This window comes from Leguminivora glycinivorella, chromosome 8 (assembly GCF_023078275.1).
Source record: "Leguminivora glycinivorella isolate SPB_JAAS2020 chromosome 8, LegGlyc_1.1, whole genome shotgun sequence".
Taxonomy (NCBI): Eukaryota; Metazoa; Arthropoda; class Insecta; order Lepidoptera; family Tortricidae; genus Leguminivora; species Leguminivora glycinivorella.
The window spans coordinates 7,406,106-7,422,864 of record NC_062978.1 but is presented as its reverse complement, the minus strand read 5'-3'; the positions used below and the strand labels follow the sequence as shown (position 1 = coordinate 7,422,864).

The 16,759-nt window shown below is 36.7% G+C and overlaps 1 protein-coding gene across 1 annotated transcript; it reads left to right on the top strand.

The window, feature by feature from the left end:
* The first annotated feature begins 1,978 nt into the window (after positions 1 to 1,978).
* LOC125228912 (protein yellow-like) lies at positions 1,979 to 16,210 on the top strand. Its single transcript, XM_048133625.1, has 4 exons — positions 1,979 to 2,133; positions 4,451 to 4,682; positions 13,246 to 13,434; positions 14,705 to 16,210. Exons 1-4 carry the CDS (start codon positions 2,056 to 2,058, stop codon positions 15,775 to 15,777), a joined length of 1,572 nt encoding a protein of 523 aa, XP_047989582.1. The 5' UTR covers positions 1,979 to 2,055; the 3' UTR covers positions 15,778 to 16,210.
* The last annotated feature ends 549 nt before the right edge of the window (positions 16,211 to 16,759 follow it).

Sequence of the window (16,759 nt, the reverse complement as noted above, 5' to 3'; positions counted from 1 at the left end):
CCTACATACCTACATAAGTTTAATATAGCCCTCTTGTCAGAGTTCATATAGCTAGGTCAGGCTTTTTTTTTATTTACATATTGAATTAACCTAATGTTTCTCACATATTTCATAATCTTAAGTTTGAATAGTTGACAGACGGGATCAACAAACCACTGTAATGTTGGCGTGATTACAACTCAACGATATGGAAAATATACGAAAGGAGACCTTCAAGTGAGCGTGACACAGTAAGCCATAAAACTCAAAAACACAACTTATAATTACCTACTCATGACATGTCATGTTCTAATGCTTACTTAGTAAATTAACAAATGTATTCTGTTAAGGTTACTAGTTTTGGTCATGTTTTTTCTTCACTTAACGGTGAAATTAGGACATGTAAAAAAAAACAAATGAAAGTTGAAGAAATGAAAATTTTATTACCTAACTTTCATTTTTAAAACAAAGAGGAGTGTTATAAATTTCACTCGTTTAACATAATTGCCTATATTTCTTTTCAATTTAATAATAGACGGTATGTGTAGGTGCCATTATTTTTGTGACACAACTCTAAAAATACACAAATATCTTTATCATAACAATATCAAAGTTGTATGTAAGAATGTGTGTGAACACTCACAAACACACACACGTGTGGTGTGTGATGTCCTAAACGTCATCGTCGCAGCTTTGCTACCGGAAAATGTCTAATATAAACTTTGATGGTCCGTTTATGTAATTGATATATTTTGCAGCAAAATACCGAAAACTTTAACGTCGGATGTGCTTTAAATGTTAAGTCATTCAAAACCATATATTTAACAAACATAAAACGGAAATTGACGAATCATTGTAGGTATTAAATTTGTGTGAAATATCTCTGTGGTATGTCGATACGGTGCATCTGATGGTGTTTCCTCATCGCGCACTATGAGCAGATTTCCAGCATTGTATACCTATTTCTTAGTTCGTCAATGATAATACAGTAAACTAGGTAGTATTACGTTCCATACATTTCACGACACTTCTGTTTCCGAACAGTATCTAAAGATTTGTGATAATTGATACTATTGGTAGCGAAACACCGCGTGTAACTGTCAAATTTTAAAAAGTGACCTCAATCAGGGTGATAATTTATGTCACTTTCAATTAAATTTCCTAGTAAAGTAAAAAATTGACCTCGCCTCCGGCTTGTATCTTAATCACCACTTATATTTGAATAAGTAAGTACAATTATAACCTTATAAATTCCATTAATGTTCAGCCAAAACGATAGATGAAATAGATAAGTAGTTTAGTGACTTTAGTAGTTCAGTTGTTACATAACAAGTTCTTATCTGCTACTAATAATTATATTTTTACGCGGATTAAAGTTGTTAGAAGCAGTGAAAGCTGCAACATCTAAATCTATTTATCAACAAACCTAGTGGTTGACAGTGACACCCACATTTTGGCACAAAAAAACAAGTATAGCCTATGGCTAAGAAACAAGTGTAAGCTAACATGCTGTTGGCCACGAACCCAAGATCACATTCGACCCGGAATTATGCAATGAGCTTCTATTAGGCCTAATTTTTGAAGAGCTTTAAATCTTGTAGACATGACTTCTATTATTACTATTATTAGCTAGAACCAGTGTAGCATGTACGATCATTATTTTTTTCGCGCATGAGCATAAGTAATTATAATTATATGTCGAATCTGTTTTCTCTTATTTTATTTATTTGAAGGTTCTCAATGTCAAACAACAGGATTATTATTATTTGCTTACCGACCCACAGAACATAACAAATAATAAGGAAAATTTTGAATTCACAAATAATGTTTGACACAACTTCTCAGATTGCCATCTGCTAAGTATTACTAAATAGGTTACTAAATCCTAAGATTCTTCTTTAGTATCCTGCAAAGTTAAAAATCGGCTACATATTAGCCGCCAAATACATACTCTTGTAGGAATACAAGTAGCATTCTAAACTTTTAATTAACCACCAGACAGGTCTATAGATTCGCTGGACTACGTTCGCGTACTCGCGGTGTCTGTTGGTAGGAGTCTTGCAAACTTTTATATTGATGAGGCTAGTGGATCGAACCCCTAGTCCACCTCCAGCTCTCGTGTGTATCGTGTCTTTGGATGCCAGTCTGAAATATGTACGTAACAATTTATTATATTTAAAGTATACACAAATATTATGTGTTGATCGATTACGCCTATGGAAGTGCCCGATTAGAGTGAGTGCTAAAACGGAAGAACTGATTAAAGTTGTCGGCGATATCCTAATAGTGGTATGGATGGAAGTGTGTTAAGAAATTTATTCGTTTTTCTTTACAAGTTGTTTTGACCTTTGTTCAACCTAATTAAAAAGCAGACGGGCATTTCCTTTAATTATGACAATTATGCAATTAATATCAAACGGTACAAATTGTATTTACGTTAGTCTATGTAAAATCATAATACGAAATTTGGTTTAGAAACAACGAGGCGTTATCATAAAGTATTTGTTTTACAAAGGTTTTGTGGGATCGCACTATTATTTTTGTCTCTAATTTATGTTATATCAGTAAGCTAAGTGCGAAGGAGACAAAATCTACTTTTTGACATAAACTGATTACCTATCCTGTTACTTACGGCCTACTGACATCGGATGCTTAATAACAAGGTCGCACTGTTACTTAAAAACACTAAATACTAATAGAAATATTGACTTATTTCTAATTTTCCCCCTAACGACAGTAGTGAAGTTTTTATAGTTTCATTAATCATTATTAGTTGAATTATAATCCATACTAATAGTACAAATGGGGAAGTGTGTGTGTCTGATTGTTTGTCCGCCTTTCACGGCAAAACGGAGCGACGAATTGACGTGATTTTTTAGGTGGAGATAGTTGAAGGGATGGAGAGTGACATAGGCTACTTTTTGTCTCTTTCTAAGGCGAGCGAAGCCGCGGGTAAAAGCTAGTATGATATACCTACGAATGATTATTTATCTATTTTATTTATTCGAAAACGTTTAATGACATTACAAATAAGTCCAATGTGTCATGAACGACTTAAATTTAAACACCACCATCAAGTACCTACTTAAGATTTGTTGACAGAATTAACTAGGAATAAACTTCATCCTAAAACTTATCATGTCTTTAAAAATATCGCTTATTACTTAGTTTTCAGGAGCGATTATCTTATAAATACAATGAAATGTTCTATGAATATATGGTAAATTGTCTACCTTTTGTTACAAAGTACATACATATAATCACGCCTGTATCCCACAAAGGGGTAGGCAGAGCACATGAACTACTAAGTTTCAGTGCCACTCTAGGCAAAAAGGGGTTGAAAGAAATCCAAATTGTGATATGACATTAACACAATTGTAACACAATTTAACCCACATCCCACAGTCGACTTCTACGACACCCACCGGATGAAAGGGGTGGTGAAATTCTTTATTCGTCATCACACGGGGCTACAAAATATGGCGTCTATACCGAAATATACGGAATCATAAATATCATAACGGACACTACTGTTTATAATTGATGACAAGTGTAGGTTTCTTGTGCAGCGATAAGGAGTAAATCACTGCCATTACAGGTTTTCATGTAAGACTCCCAGTTATTGGAGGCCAAGCAAGCCGGTTCTATAGCTCAACGATCCAGTGATTGTGTACAATACCGCACGTCATTATTGCACACACTTCCATTAATCCTACATTGTTTTTATAGGCACATGAAATATGGGTACAAGTGAGGAATTAATTATGTAATTATAATTATTACGTTTTGTTTTGAAGTATAAAACGTTTGGAGGCAAGTATACAATTAAAAGGCGCTTCCTGTATTTAATATTTCAAGAAAATTTATATATTACGTCGAATGAGAAAATAATATGTCGCGATATCAAAAGATAAGTATCTGACACAAACATTTATTCAGTTCAGTTTTTAAAATTAAATGGCTTCAGTCCATTGGGACTATTTCGCCAGTGTCAAGGTGATATGAGCTAATATTAGTAATTTTTGTACGGTAAGTACGACATTGTACGGTGACTTAGCACTTGTAAATTTATAGCTAGATTTTACAAGAGTACGTAGACTACCGGCCGTTTACGACAAAAAAGAGGCCAAACGCGTTTCGAAAACAATTCTTCATCAGCTTCTCACTACACCATTAGTTTACTGCATAATACGCTATCAATATTACACTTTAAACAACATTAATGAGTAAAGGAAAAATAAAGTATTCACGACACGAAACCGCTATGATGGCGTCCCAACCGGAAGCCCAAACATTTATTGTGAAAGTCCCCCGCTGCATCTGTCTGTTTATACGCGGAAAACTCAGAAACTGTGAACGGATTTTCATTATATTTTGACCTATAGATTTATTAAAGTCATGTTTAACCCTACAAAGCCAGGGCGAGTAGTTTTTTTGAAAATAAAAATTAATTTAATTTTTTTTTCCACAGAGCAAAATGTCGGCACAGTTTTTCATACTGTGCGCATTGGTTTCCATTGCGTCGGCCGCAGTGAAACTTCAGGAGCTGTATGCCTGGAACGCTCTGGACTGGAACTATCCAGATGATTACACCAAACAACAAGCCATACAAACGGGCGCTCTGATCCCTGAGAATGCACTGCCCGTGGGCATCGAGAGGTGGAGAAATAAGCTATTCGTCAGTGTTCCCAGATGGTTTGCAGGTATGGCTTTATTATAATACAAGCTTTTGCCCGCAGCTTCGCTCTCGTTAGAGAGAGACATAAGGTAGCCCATCCCTTCAATTATCTTGAAAAATCACGTCAATTCGTCGCTCCGTTTTGCCGTGAAAGACGGACAAACAAACAAACAGACACACACACTTTCCCATTTATAATATTAGTATGGATATGTAAATTATATTTTTCATAACAACTAATTTTCATAGTTTGAAATGAAAACTAGTAGAAATTGATAAATTTGCACCTCCAGCAGGACTCGAACCTGCGACGGTATTGGATGGGGCCGTTGTTTAAAGAGGTTGCAAACAGCTAGAGGCGCATTGTTTTCTATTTTTCTTTTAGTTAAAAAAAACTGTATGTAATGAATAATAAAATATCGCTAGAAGATATTTCGGTTACAAAAATGTTTAATTAAATAAATATTTGGGACACCTTAGGCTCCTTATACAGATCAGCCCAGCCCCAAACTAAGCAAAGCTTGTACTATGGGTACTAGGCGACGATAGATACATATTTGTAGGTATAGATAAATACATACCTACTTAAATACCTACATAGAGGACATCCATAACTCAAGAAAAAATATCTGTACTCATCACACAAATAAATGCCCTTACCGGGGTTCGAACCCAGGGCTTTAGCCGGCAGGGTCACTACCGACTAGTCCAGGCCCCGTAGCCGAATGGCATTTCTCCGACGCCAAACGAAAGCGATACGCCGCTGGCTCTGTCGCGCCAATACGCAAGCGCGATAGAGATAGATATCTACTAGCGCTTCGTTTCGTGAGCGTTTCGTGAGCGATTGTGCCATTCGGCTAGCCACCCAGACCGGTCGTCAAACGTCAAATTAACGATGATCTAATCTTAATACACGGACTGGTATAATGTTGCATAAGCAAAACTTTAAACATAAACGTGACATTAACCTAGTCAGGTAGATGAAACTATAAAGTGACATAATTAGAAACATAGAAAGTGAATAATTAAATGCCATCCTTATAGGCTATAAAAACCGGTCTTAGTTTAGTATCCGTTCCTGACGTCTCGGATAAATATTATTAAAATTGGTAACATGATGCTCTCCAGCATGCGTTTTTTTTAAGGATTTACTTAAAATAATTTTCCCAGTTAACATGTATGCAATTAATTACAAACATACGTACACACATGTAAATAATATACGTAACTAATCAACAACTTGTCCAATGAAGTGTGGTAACACCGTAGCACAAATACCCGGCCTATTATAGTCGGTCTTATCACGCATGACATACATCATCATCATATCGAAGCTGTATTGTATTATATCGAGTGATAGTGATAGCACAAGACAGCCGAGTAAAAGAATGCCCCCGACTCCTTATGCGGCATCGACGCTGGGCAACACGGCGTTACCTCTCTGTACTGTCAGCAACATACGCTGGGAGAGGTAAACCTCAACTCTATGTCTTCCAATGCGTCGATTACCCGTGTGGACAAAAGGCCTCCATAAATTCTTTCATGCGCCGGCCAAGGTCCCCTTGTATCCACTCCTGGCGTCGCAAAATCATAGTTTTGCAGTAAAGACGAGTTTTTGCCCTTGTATAGTCATGCCTGGTCGGCTACATTACCGGCCAAAGTATGTGCACGGGTAGTATGGGACCTGGGACTCCGCAAAGATATCCACGCATGTGGCCTTCCACACCCACACTAGAGGCCTACCTAGCTTAAAACTAAGTCATTAATATATTGATATGTATTTAAGTCACTTGTAAGTAAACATAATATTTCGTAACTAGTAAATAAAACCGGAAATATTATATTCGTAATGGCACTGATGGAGTAGGCGAATTACGAAGGCATTTCCACACGTGGGTAGATACACTAACTCACTATGTACCAGTGGCGGCGCGTGAATATATTTGGAAGGCAACACAGAGCAAAAAATTAAAACCGGCCAAGAGCGTGTCGGGCCACGCTCAGTGTAGGGTTCCGTAGTTTTCCGTATTTTTCTCAAAAACTACTGAACCTATCAAGTTCAAAACAATCTTCCTAGAAATTCTTTATAAAGTTCTACTTTTATGATTTTTTTCATATTTTTTAAACATATGGTTCAAAAGTTAGAGGGGGGGGGGGCGCACATTTTTCCTTTAGGAGCGATTATTTCCGAAAATATAAATATTATCAAAAAACGATCTTAGTAAACCCTTATTCATTTTTAAATACCTATCCAACAATATATCACACGTTGGGGTTGGAATGAAAAAAAATATCAGCCCCCACTTTAAATGTAGGGGGGGGTACCCTAATAAAACATTTTTTTCCATTTTTTATTTTTGCACTTTGTTGGCGTGATTGATATACATATTGGTATCAAATTTCAGCTTTCTAGTGCTAACCGTTACTGAGATTATCCGCGGACGGATGGACGGACGGACGGACAGACAGACATGGCGAAACTATATGGGTTCCTAGTTGACTACGGATACGGAACCCTAAAAACCGCAACCTACCTTAATATTAGGTACCATAGGCGCCCATCCAAGTGCATTTATCATACAGTCCGCTATGAAAGCGCTTAAAAAAGCCATCTCTCCGCTTATAACTTATATTTAACTCTGGACGATCACGGCCTCGCGTGACAATACTTTCTTTATTTCAAATGTTTGCGTCGAAAAACGTGTTGATTCATTTAGTAAGTAATCTATTATACAACATCAACAGTCATTACTAAACAAACCAAAGAAAGTCCTAACTATCTCTTAAAAACAGGTAGTATCTAACCTTGAAACTCTGGCTTGCACTGTCACTAAAACACGACACCGAAACACTCCAAATCATTTAAATTTCACTGATATATTGCACGTAATGAGCAAGTTAATAAAAAAACTGAGAGCATAACACAAAACATTTGAAAGCACACGAAACCTCGGTAACAAGCGGGACGCAAGTGTTGCAGTGATATTATTCCATTTTCACCCACGAATTTAAAAACCTTTTCATACAAAGTATATCTGATGAAGAAACGTTCATTATCACATTACTAAACTTAAATTAAATAAGATTCTCGGTTTTTTAATAGAAACTATCAATATTTAAAGGCTTTTATTTAAAATAAATTTATGTGCGATAACAAAACACAATAAAATTTTACCCATTAATACATTTATAATTTTAGTATGGCAATATTTAGCATGCAATTATTACACTGTGATATCAATCTTATTTGTTTCACTCGAAGCTTTAAATTCAAATGAACAAGTGCGAGCCATCGAATGTTGTGCGCTTGTCTGTTTATGTGTTCGCAAATGGCCGTCACCCTTCTCTGTCATCTCAATCCTGCTATGAGTAGAGTAAAAGAGATAGTTGCGCCCAAATTACGTACATAGGAGTTCGCGATAGGCAAACACTCACACGCGCGGACTTTGTGAATGTGTATGTGCGTGTTTTCAAATATAAACCTTATAACACATTGTTTACGGTTTTTATTCAAATGAATAACTCGATAAGAAGCCGAGTTGCTTTGGAGTTTAGTTGAGCGGGCTGTCTTTATCAGCGTGTGCGTGATTTTTGTATCTGTGTGGAGTGACCATGAATGAATATGAAAGCTTAGGCATAAGTAGCTTCACTTCGCGTTCGCGCGCCCGATAATTTTAGGTACATATTTGAATTTAAGCAAATGGTGTTATTATTTGTGAGGCAATACGTAATGTTTTAATTATAAGTATGTTTTTTTTATTTCAATGGTGGTTTGTAACTTTGGTATTTGTTGCGGAACATCTAGGGCAACTCGGTGGGAATTGGATTGTATGAGCGCGCCGCCACTGCTATGTACACATAGTAAGTGTGCACTACGGAGTAGCGACCATGCATTATTTAAATTAGAAGCTAATCGGTTATTGCACTGGTAGCGTGCAGAGAAATGCATATTATTATTCGCATGCATCCAGCGAGGTAATCTCTACGTAGTAAGAAGGACTGAGGTGTTACGGTTGCGTTATTACTTAATCAGAAAAGCCAAGTGACAAGCTACGACCTCCAAGTAATCCTTACTTACCATAATTTAGTCTTGCGGATTATACTTAAAATAAATTAGATGCAATACTTCAATACCTACTTAATCTTTAATTTCATAGAAATAACAAACAGGTTTAGAATATTAGATTAGCGCGTATCAAGGATCATTTAAGTATATAGGATTTACAGTCTCATACTAAGAATCGTACCTCATTTAGTGCCACCTATAAAATACTATCACAACTACACTAGAATAGAATAGAATATTTGTTTATTTCATTCACCACAAAAAAAATTAATTTACATTAATTTTATATTAGCTAAAATTAATCAAATACATAATTAAATTTGATTTGTGGTGAAGTCCGGTGCCCGAACTAGAATAAACCTGTGTGTCAGTCTGTGTGACACTGATGATGCCTACAATTTTTTTTTTCCCTCACTAACTCGGAAACACGTGTTTTGTCCTTTAATACCAGCGGGTAAAAACACATTTTATCCACTAGTGGGTAAAGTAATTTGACCTTGAATAAAGTCAAATTAACTGCTTTAAAATTGATACAAGTAGGTGAATCTAGTAATAAAGATGATTTACCACCTGTGGAACTACTGGAAGCAGTGATAAACGCATTTTTTGCGTTGTAGTTTCCTCGCTATAGTGAGGGGAAAAGTTTTGTGTTACACTCGGGTGCAAATGTATTTTACTTCTCGTGTGTTAAAAAACTCGCAAGTTCGGGATTCTATTCTCGAACCACTCGCTTCGCTCGTGGTTCAACTATAGAATCCTTTCACTTGCTCGTTTTTTAATTCCACACTCGACGTTAAAATACAACTTTGCCCCCTTGTATAAAAAAATAATTGACGTGATATCATGATATTAAAATAATGAAGCATGTCATTTATTCTTATAAAGAGTAAAAACACGCAAAAATATTAAGGGAAAATATATTTTTGGCCACTTCCAGCCTGCGAAACAGCGCCATCTAGTTTTAAGCCCAAAAGGCCCATACATTTCAGGGGTACGCTTTTTTTTTATGGGCTTTATCTGTCCCGTATAATTACCTATTACTAAACATTACTCAAATAATGAATTATGTATAAGTATTCATAGATCGTTTAATTTATGAAACCGTGCCCTGGTTCGTTATGTCATACTGTTAAGGTTATATTTGCCTTGCCAAATCTGTACGTCATCATGAATGACTAATTAATGATAGTAATGATGTACTATGAACGCCTTGCGTTTGACATAAATTCGCCAACGTAAGGCTACATTGCGCAGGAGCGGGCCTAGGCACTTAAAATAATCAATCTACATTTATCAATTGGAGCGATCGATAAACTAACTGCGCCTACTCAAGGTTTGCTCAAGGCCCAAAGCCTACTTAAGCCAAACATTGTATTGGGCGCGGTGCAAGTGTTACTGAGTAGAAACATATCCAAGAGTTTTGAATGGTATAGGGACCTGTTTATAAATATAATAAGTACTTTTATCGGTAACTCTTATTTTTTCATCGAAAAATAAACCTGCTCGGACGTTTCTTTTAAATTACTGTTCATTTGCATTATTTCATAATGATATCTATATTTTACACGAAAGAAATGTAGGTTGATGTACATAATTAATATAATTATCATGTATTTGCATTACTGTTAGTGAGAGCATAAGGGCCGTCAAAACGCCATACAGGGGGCCGATTTCTGAATCTCACTTTCACTAAAATACCGGTTGAAAACGGTGAATTGCCAATAGGAAAATAATAATATTCTGTGACAATTTTCTGAATTCGAACGCCGTGAGACTCAAAAATCGGCCCCCAGTTTATAAATTAGAACTTACGTGTATCGGGTAGGTAGTGTTGACCAACAGGGTGGCTAGCCGAATGGCACAATCGCTCACGAAACGCTCACGAAACGAAGCGCTAGTAGATATCTATCTCCTAGCGCTTCGTTTCGTGAGCGTTTCGTGAGCGATTGTGCCATTCGGCTAGCCACCCTGATCAGTGTGCGTAGCCGAATGCACAAACGCTCACGAAACGCTCACGATAATATCTCTTTCGTAGCTATCTATCTCTATCGCTCTTGCGTATTGGCGCGACAGAGCCAGACTACATTTCTGCGGCGTTTCGATGGCGATTCGTTTCGCAGAAATGCCATTCGGCTACGGGGCCTGATCTGAGTTCAGAATTATCAAAGTATTGTAGATGACTAATGATATAGAATATTAAACACAAGTTAACCCAATTGACTCCCGATAATTTTTAAACATTTATCTAAATAACAATATGACGACAACTCACACGAAACTAATCTTGTCACTTGATATAATAATATATTTGCATATAATCGGAAGCCTCCAGTAATATACAAACAGTACCCCCCTTATTCATAAACGTACTCTTAAGTTATTAAGCCGATAAAGTTCGTCTGTCCTTTTCTATCACACTAATACGTCGGATAGGGACAAACGAACTTTATCGGTAACTATAATAACATAACTTTAGAGTACGTTTATGAATAAGGGGGTACATGTTTACATGATTCTTTATAACAAGACTTCGTAAATTTTCCAACAATTTCGGTATTGAGGAATAAGTTAGGGAAGAGTTGTAACTCCATACATCAGTAAATGCGAGTTATTTCTATAGGCATAGTTATAGTGACATCTAGCGACAATCACGCGTCAATCACGCGTCAGCCAGCTTAAATTACCAGTACTCCTACTTGTCAATAGATGTCGCGACGAACGAAGAGTCTAATGCTCACCAATTTTTAGCTAATATTGCAATAGTAGATATTACAATACAATACAATACAATACTCTTTATTGCACACCTCACATAGTTTACAAGTAATACACAAGAAACAAAACAAATTAAACAGAGGTAACAACAGGCGGTCTTATCGCTGAAGAGCGATCTCTTCCAGACAACCTTTGGGTACTGGAGTTAATATAATCAGAATATATGGTAGGTGGCTCTAAAAATATGAGAAGTAGAATTTAAATACAACCAAACAACACAAAACACTCATTCAAATAGACATACATAAATAAGTATAACCATAAACATACATAAACATACACACATAAATATATATATAAAAAGGTTTATATTCATAGAGAAACAAACAACAGTGTCATTCATAAAATCTAAGGTAGGGAAAGATAGTATTCTTTAAGGTTTGATTTAAACGAGGCAATAGATTGAGAACGTCTTAACTCAACAGGGAGAGAGTTCCACAGTCGAATAGCTTGGAAAGTAAATGAACGATTATAACATTTGGAAGATGAAGATGGCACAGATAGAAGGAAATTTTGAGAGGATCTAATTGAATTAAGATAAGAGAAACGCTCCTTGAGATAGCGGGGAGTTGCTGGATTAAAAAGTATAGAATAAAGAAGAGAAATTATGTGAGAATTCCGACGACGACGGATGGGGAGCCATTTTAGTTGAGATCGAAAACTGGAAACATGGTCGTATTTGCGCAGCCCAAATATGAACCGAATGCAGACATTTTGAATACGTTCAAGCTTACTTAGCTGATTACTTAGATATTAATCAGTATTCTGTTTTCAATTCCTTCTGCTTGTAATTTATAAATTTTAAACTGTTCTAATATTATTTTTTTGGCAGACGAGACACTGTTGACACCTAGTATCGAGTAGTGGTACTGATAATTCACGCTATTTGACGCGTGATTGACGTGTGATTGTCGCTAGATGACACTATTATAATTATGCCTATACAAATAACTCGCATTTACTGATGTATGGAGTTACAACTCTTACCTTACAGCATAGTAGAAATAAAGGAGTATAAATTATACAAACATTTTCTAGGCAGTCGTTCCTATTTGTAATATGTTATTTACAGTGATCGGTTTTTTGGATTCACCCTCGCGGGATATCAAGTAGAAAAGTTAATATTGATACGACGAAATTATCTCTAAGGAACTTTTTACTCTTACATGGCAACCAGTTGAGACAAAAACTTCTATTCTTTTCCTAATCTCTACACTCTATTAAGCAAAATATATTAGAACCTCCACAAAGTATTTCCTTATGGAAAAAATACTTCAAAATCTTGACTTTGACATTTCATTATTAGCTAAAGAGTTCACATTTTTAAATTGTTGGAGAGATTTATAGTGGTTATGAAATCGCATGTTAGTAAGGCCTATTACGTTATGTACTATTTTTAGTTTAAGTTTATAATGTTAATGTTGTTGCTTTATATTTTTGGTTGAGCAATAAAACCATTTGGCATTGTGGATATTGTACATATTTTTTTGCCTTTTCTAACAACATTAAGTCCGGATTCCCGGGGCATATCCATACTAACATAATGATTGAGGTCGTTCACCCCATGTCGAATCCAAAAAACCGATCACTGGTTATTTATTGCTATTGTAACTGCTATTTTTGGTACATGAATATTTTTTTTATAATACAGTGTCGAGATACCTACTCATAATTATCTAATATGTCAATATTATATTCGGGCAAAGGGTCATAAGTACCTGACTTCAAAATATGTTTTTTTTTCCAGGTGTCCCTGCGACTTTGAACTACATCCCATTGGATGCGCCTTACGAACCATCACCAAAACTCAACCCCTACCCGAATTGGGCAGGCAATGCGCTCGGCGACTGTGAAAATGGCCTCAACACTGTCTACAGGATCAAAGCCGACAAGTGCGACAGACTTTGGGTGTTGGATGTCGGCACCTATGGATATGGTAAGTGCAATATACAAAGTATAAAACATAATTCATCATGATTAGGATAGGACGCAACTGACTGCACGAGCACATTCTGTTCAACCTTAGAGTTGGCAGAAGCTAAAATAAATAAATAAAAATAAATATAGGGGGACACCTTACACAGATCAACTTAGCCCCAAACTAAGCAAAGCTTGTACTATGGGTGCTAAGCGACGATATACATACTTAAATAGATAAATGCATACTTATATACATAGAAAACATCCATCACGGGAAGCATGGTCGCGCGATAGACGATAAAATATCAGGCCGTCCCTATCGCACTTACTAATAGTGCGATAGGGACGGCCTGCTATTTTATCGTCTATCGCGCGACCATGTTTCCCGTGCATGACTCAGGAACAAATATCTGTGCTCAGCACACAAATAAACGCCCTTACCGGGATTCGAACCCCGGACGGCGGCTCAGCAGGCAGGGTCACCCACCACCGACTGAGCCAGACCGGTCGTCAGCTACCTTAGTTATTAGATTATTACACAAGTATCATTCAAATTTTGACTGATTTAAGAATGACTGTAGTGCTAGCCAAACCTAACCTTCTGTGCAGTACCATTTCTTGACTGTAATGAGAATCAGTGCGAAAAATTGGTTGGAGCCATGTATCTTATTTTATTTATTGCAAAATTTTAACTATAAAGTTAAATTTTAACAGCGTCAAGGAATTTTCTCTATTTAAACATACAATAAACCGACATAAAAGATTAAAGGCAGCAAGATTTATCTTTTCTGATAAGGTGGTTTTAACTTGACTCGTGGACTGATGTTATTTTCCAACACTAAATCATGATACCTACTACATTATATAGTTTAGAATGAACGAAAAGATAAGTATCTACTTACTTCTAAAAACCAAAAGGTATTTGTTAGAATTATTCTGTGATTTGATGTTGGAAACTTTTTTATTGGAATATTTGGAACGTGATTTCCGAAAGAAAATGCACAAGAGATCCATGAAATTGGGGAAAAGAAATCTATTATTACGGACAACCGCTCTGAAATAACAAAATACATTCCTATTAAATCCTGATATTTTACTGGAGGGTCTTAACTAATAGGAAATAAAGGAAGATCTAATAAGGACGAACCACAACGTTGAAAGGTAGACGGTGCCCCCCACCTGTCGTCTACTGACCCACTCAAACTCCCTCACTTATTTCAACTAAATATGTAAGTAAAGCGGACCGTGCCACAGTATTCAATATAATACATTTGCTTTCTTTACAGATCCAAACGTTACAAACCTCTGCCCGTACAGCATTAATGTTTATGACCTCAACACCGACCAGCGAATCCGACGTTACGTGTTTCGACCTGATGACATCGTGCCTACCACTTTCATTGCCAACATAGCACTCGACGAAGGTCCTACCTGTGACGACACCTTCGCATACTTCTCCGATGAACTCGGATACGGACTCATCGCTTATTCCTGGAGACTGAACAGATCCTGGCGATTCAGTCACAGCTACTTTTATCCCGACCCACTCCTTGGTGACTACAATATTGCGGGTCTCAATTTCCAATGGGGAGCCGAAGGAATTTTTGGGATCAGTGCGTCTGCTGCCGGTGCAGATGGTTTCAGAACTCTTTATTTCAGTCCTCTCTCAAGTCATACTGAATTCGCCGTCTCTACTCGTATACTGAGAGACGAATCGAAAGTCAGTGATTCATATCACGATTTCAAAGTGGTCGGGAACCGTGGCCCCAACGGCCACACAACTGCCAAGGTTATGGACGAGAGCGGCGTGCAACTCTTTAATCTGATCGATCAGAACGCAATTGGATGTTGGAATACTTTCCGGTCATTGAAGCCAGAAAACGTGGCCGTCGTGGATAAAGATGACGTGGGTTTAGTTTTCCCCAGTGACGTGAAAATTGATGCAGAACGCAACGTGTGGGTTTTGTCGGACAGGATGGCGGTGTTCTTAGAATCGCAGCTAGATTACAGCGACATCAATTTCAGAATTTATACGGCACCTTTAGACAAACTGCTCGATGGAACGGCATGTCAGTTGCCATTGCAGTATTATAATAACCAAAATACTCAGCTAACAAATTATTATGATCCTTTATCGAACCCGAACCCCCAACCGTTGTTCCCTTATGTAGCGCCCGCGATGCTTCAGAACAAGAACCGACTGTCTATTCATCGTCAGATAACGCAAAATATAGTTCCTGAAGTTTCAACATTCATCCCATACGTCAACACTCCCGTTCTATCACAGATCCCTAACAAATCACCTAAACTGAATAGATGGTGGCAAAGAAATTATGATGTATATGAAAACTCTAATTAATAAGTTACAGGTTAGCTTGGATGATAACTGATAAAGATGCATGCACTAACTAATTCCTATAATTTAAAATGAGAATGATAGTGTGATTATATTTTTAAGTGTCAGATGTGTGTTTGGGTGTGTTGCTTTGATTTGAAACAATGTGCGATGTAATAATCTTATAAGTAAAAAATACAATAACTAGATATTATATTATAATAAATTTATGTTGAATGATGTAGAAATATAGACGTCCGCGGCATCAATTTAAATTAACCACCTCTACTTATGTATAAAACAGTAATAGTATGCTGTTTGCTGATATATAACTATAGGTACTTACATATCTGTTATATGTATACCTGTTGGCATAATTTGATTGTCATGTTTTATTTTAAAACTTGAAAATAATTAAGAGTAACATATCTTATGACAATAAATATATGTGGCTTTATTATTTTATTTATACTTACTCACCCGGTATACAGAAAAATTGTCGGATACGACATCGACATAGAGGAGTACTATAATTGCAATAGTGTACATAATAATCATAACTACTCATATAATAACTACGCCTGTGGAAGTAAACATCAACTCAGTAAATTAGCATGAATAATTTGACAGTTTGCACAAGTGATTCAAGTTACCTACTCGTAATAATATCGCTCATACTTGCAAGACTAAGTGAGTATCAAAATTATTTTTGACTTTGAATGTGATCAAATGTAAGAGCAGGCACGGACTGCGCAGTCGGAGCGCAGTAAATAAGCGGATACCATAATTGCAGTCGAGGTGCAGTCAAGATGACAATCGCTTCACCTACCGTCCGATCGCCCGGTAGGCGCGAAAACCTAAGACAGCCTACCTATTCAATTATTATTTATCCAGGTTTAAATTTAAAGTAGATATCAATAATTCCTAAGTTATTTATATGGTCATCGGCAGGCAAGCATGGTCGCGCTATAAATGATAAAAACATCAGGCCGTCCCTATCGCACTA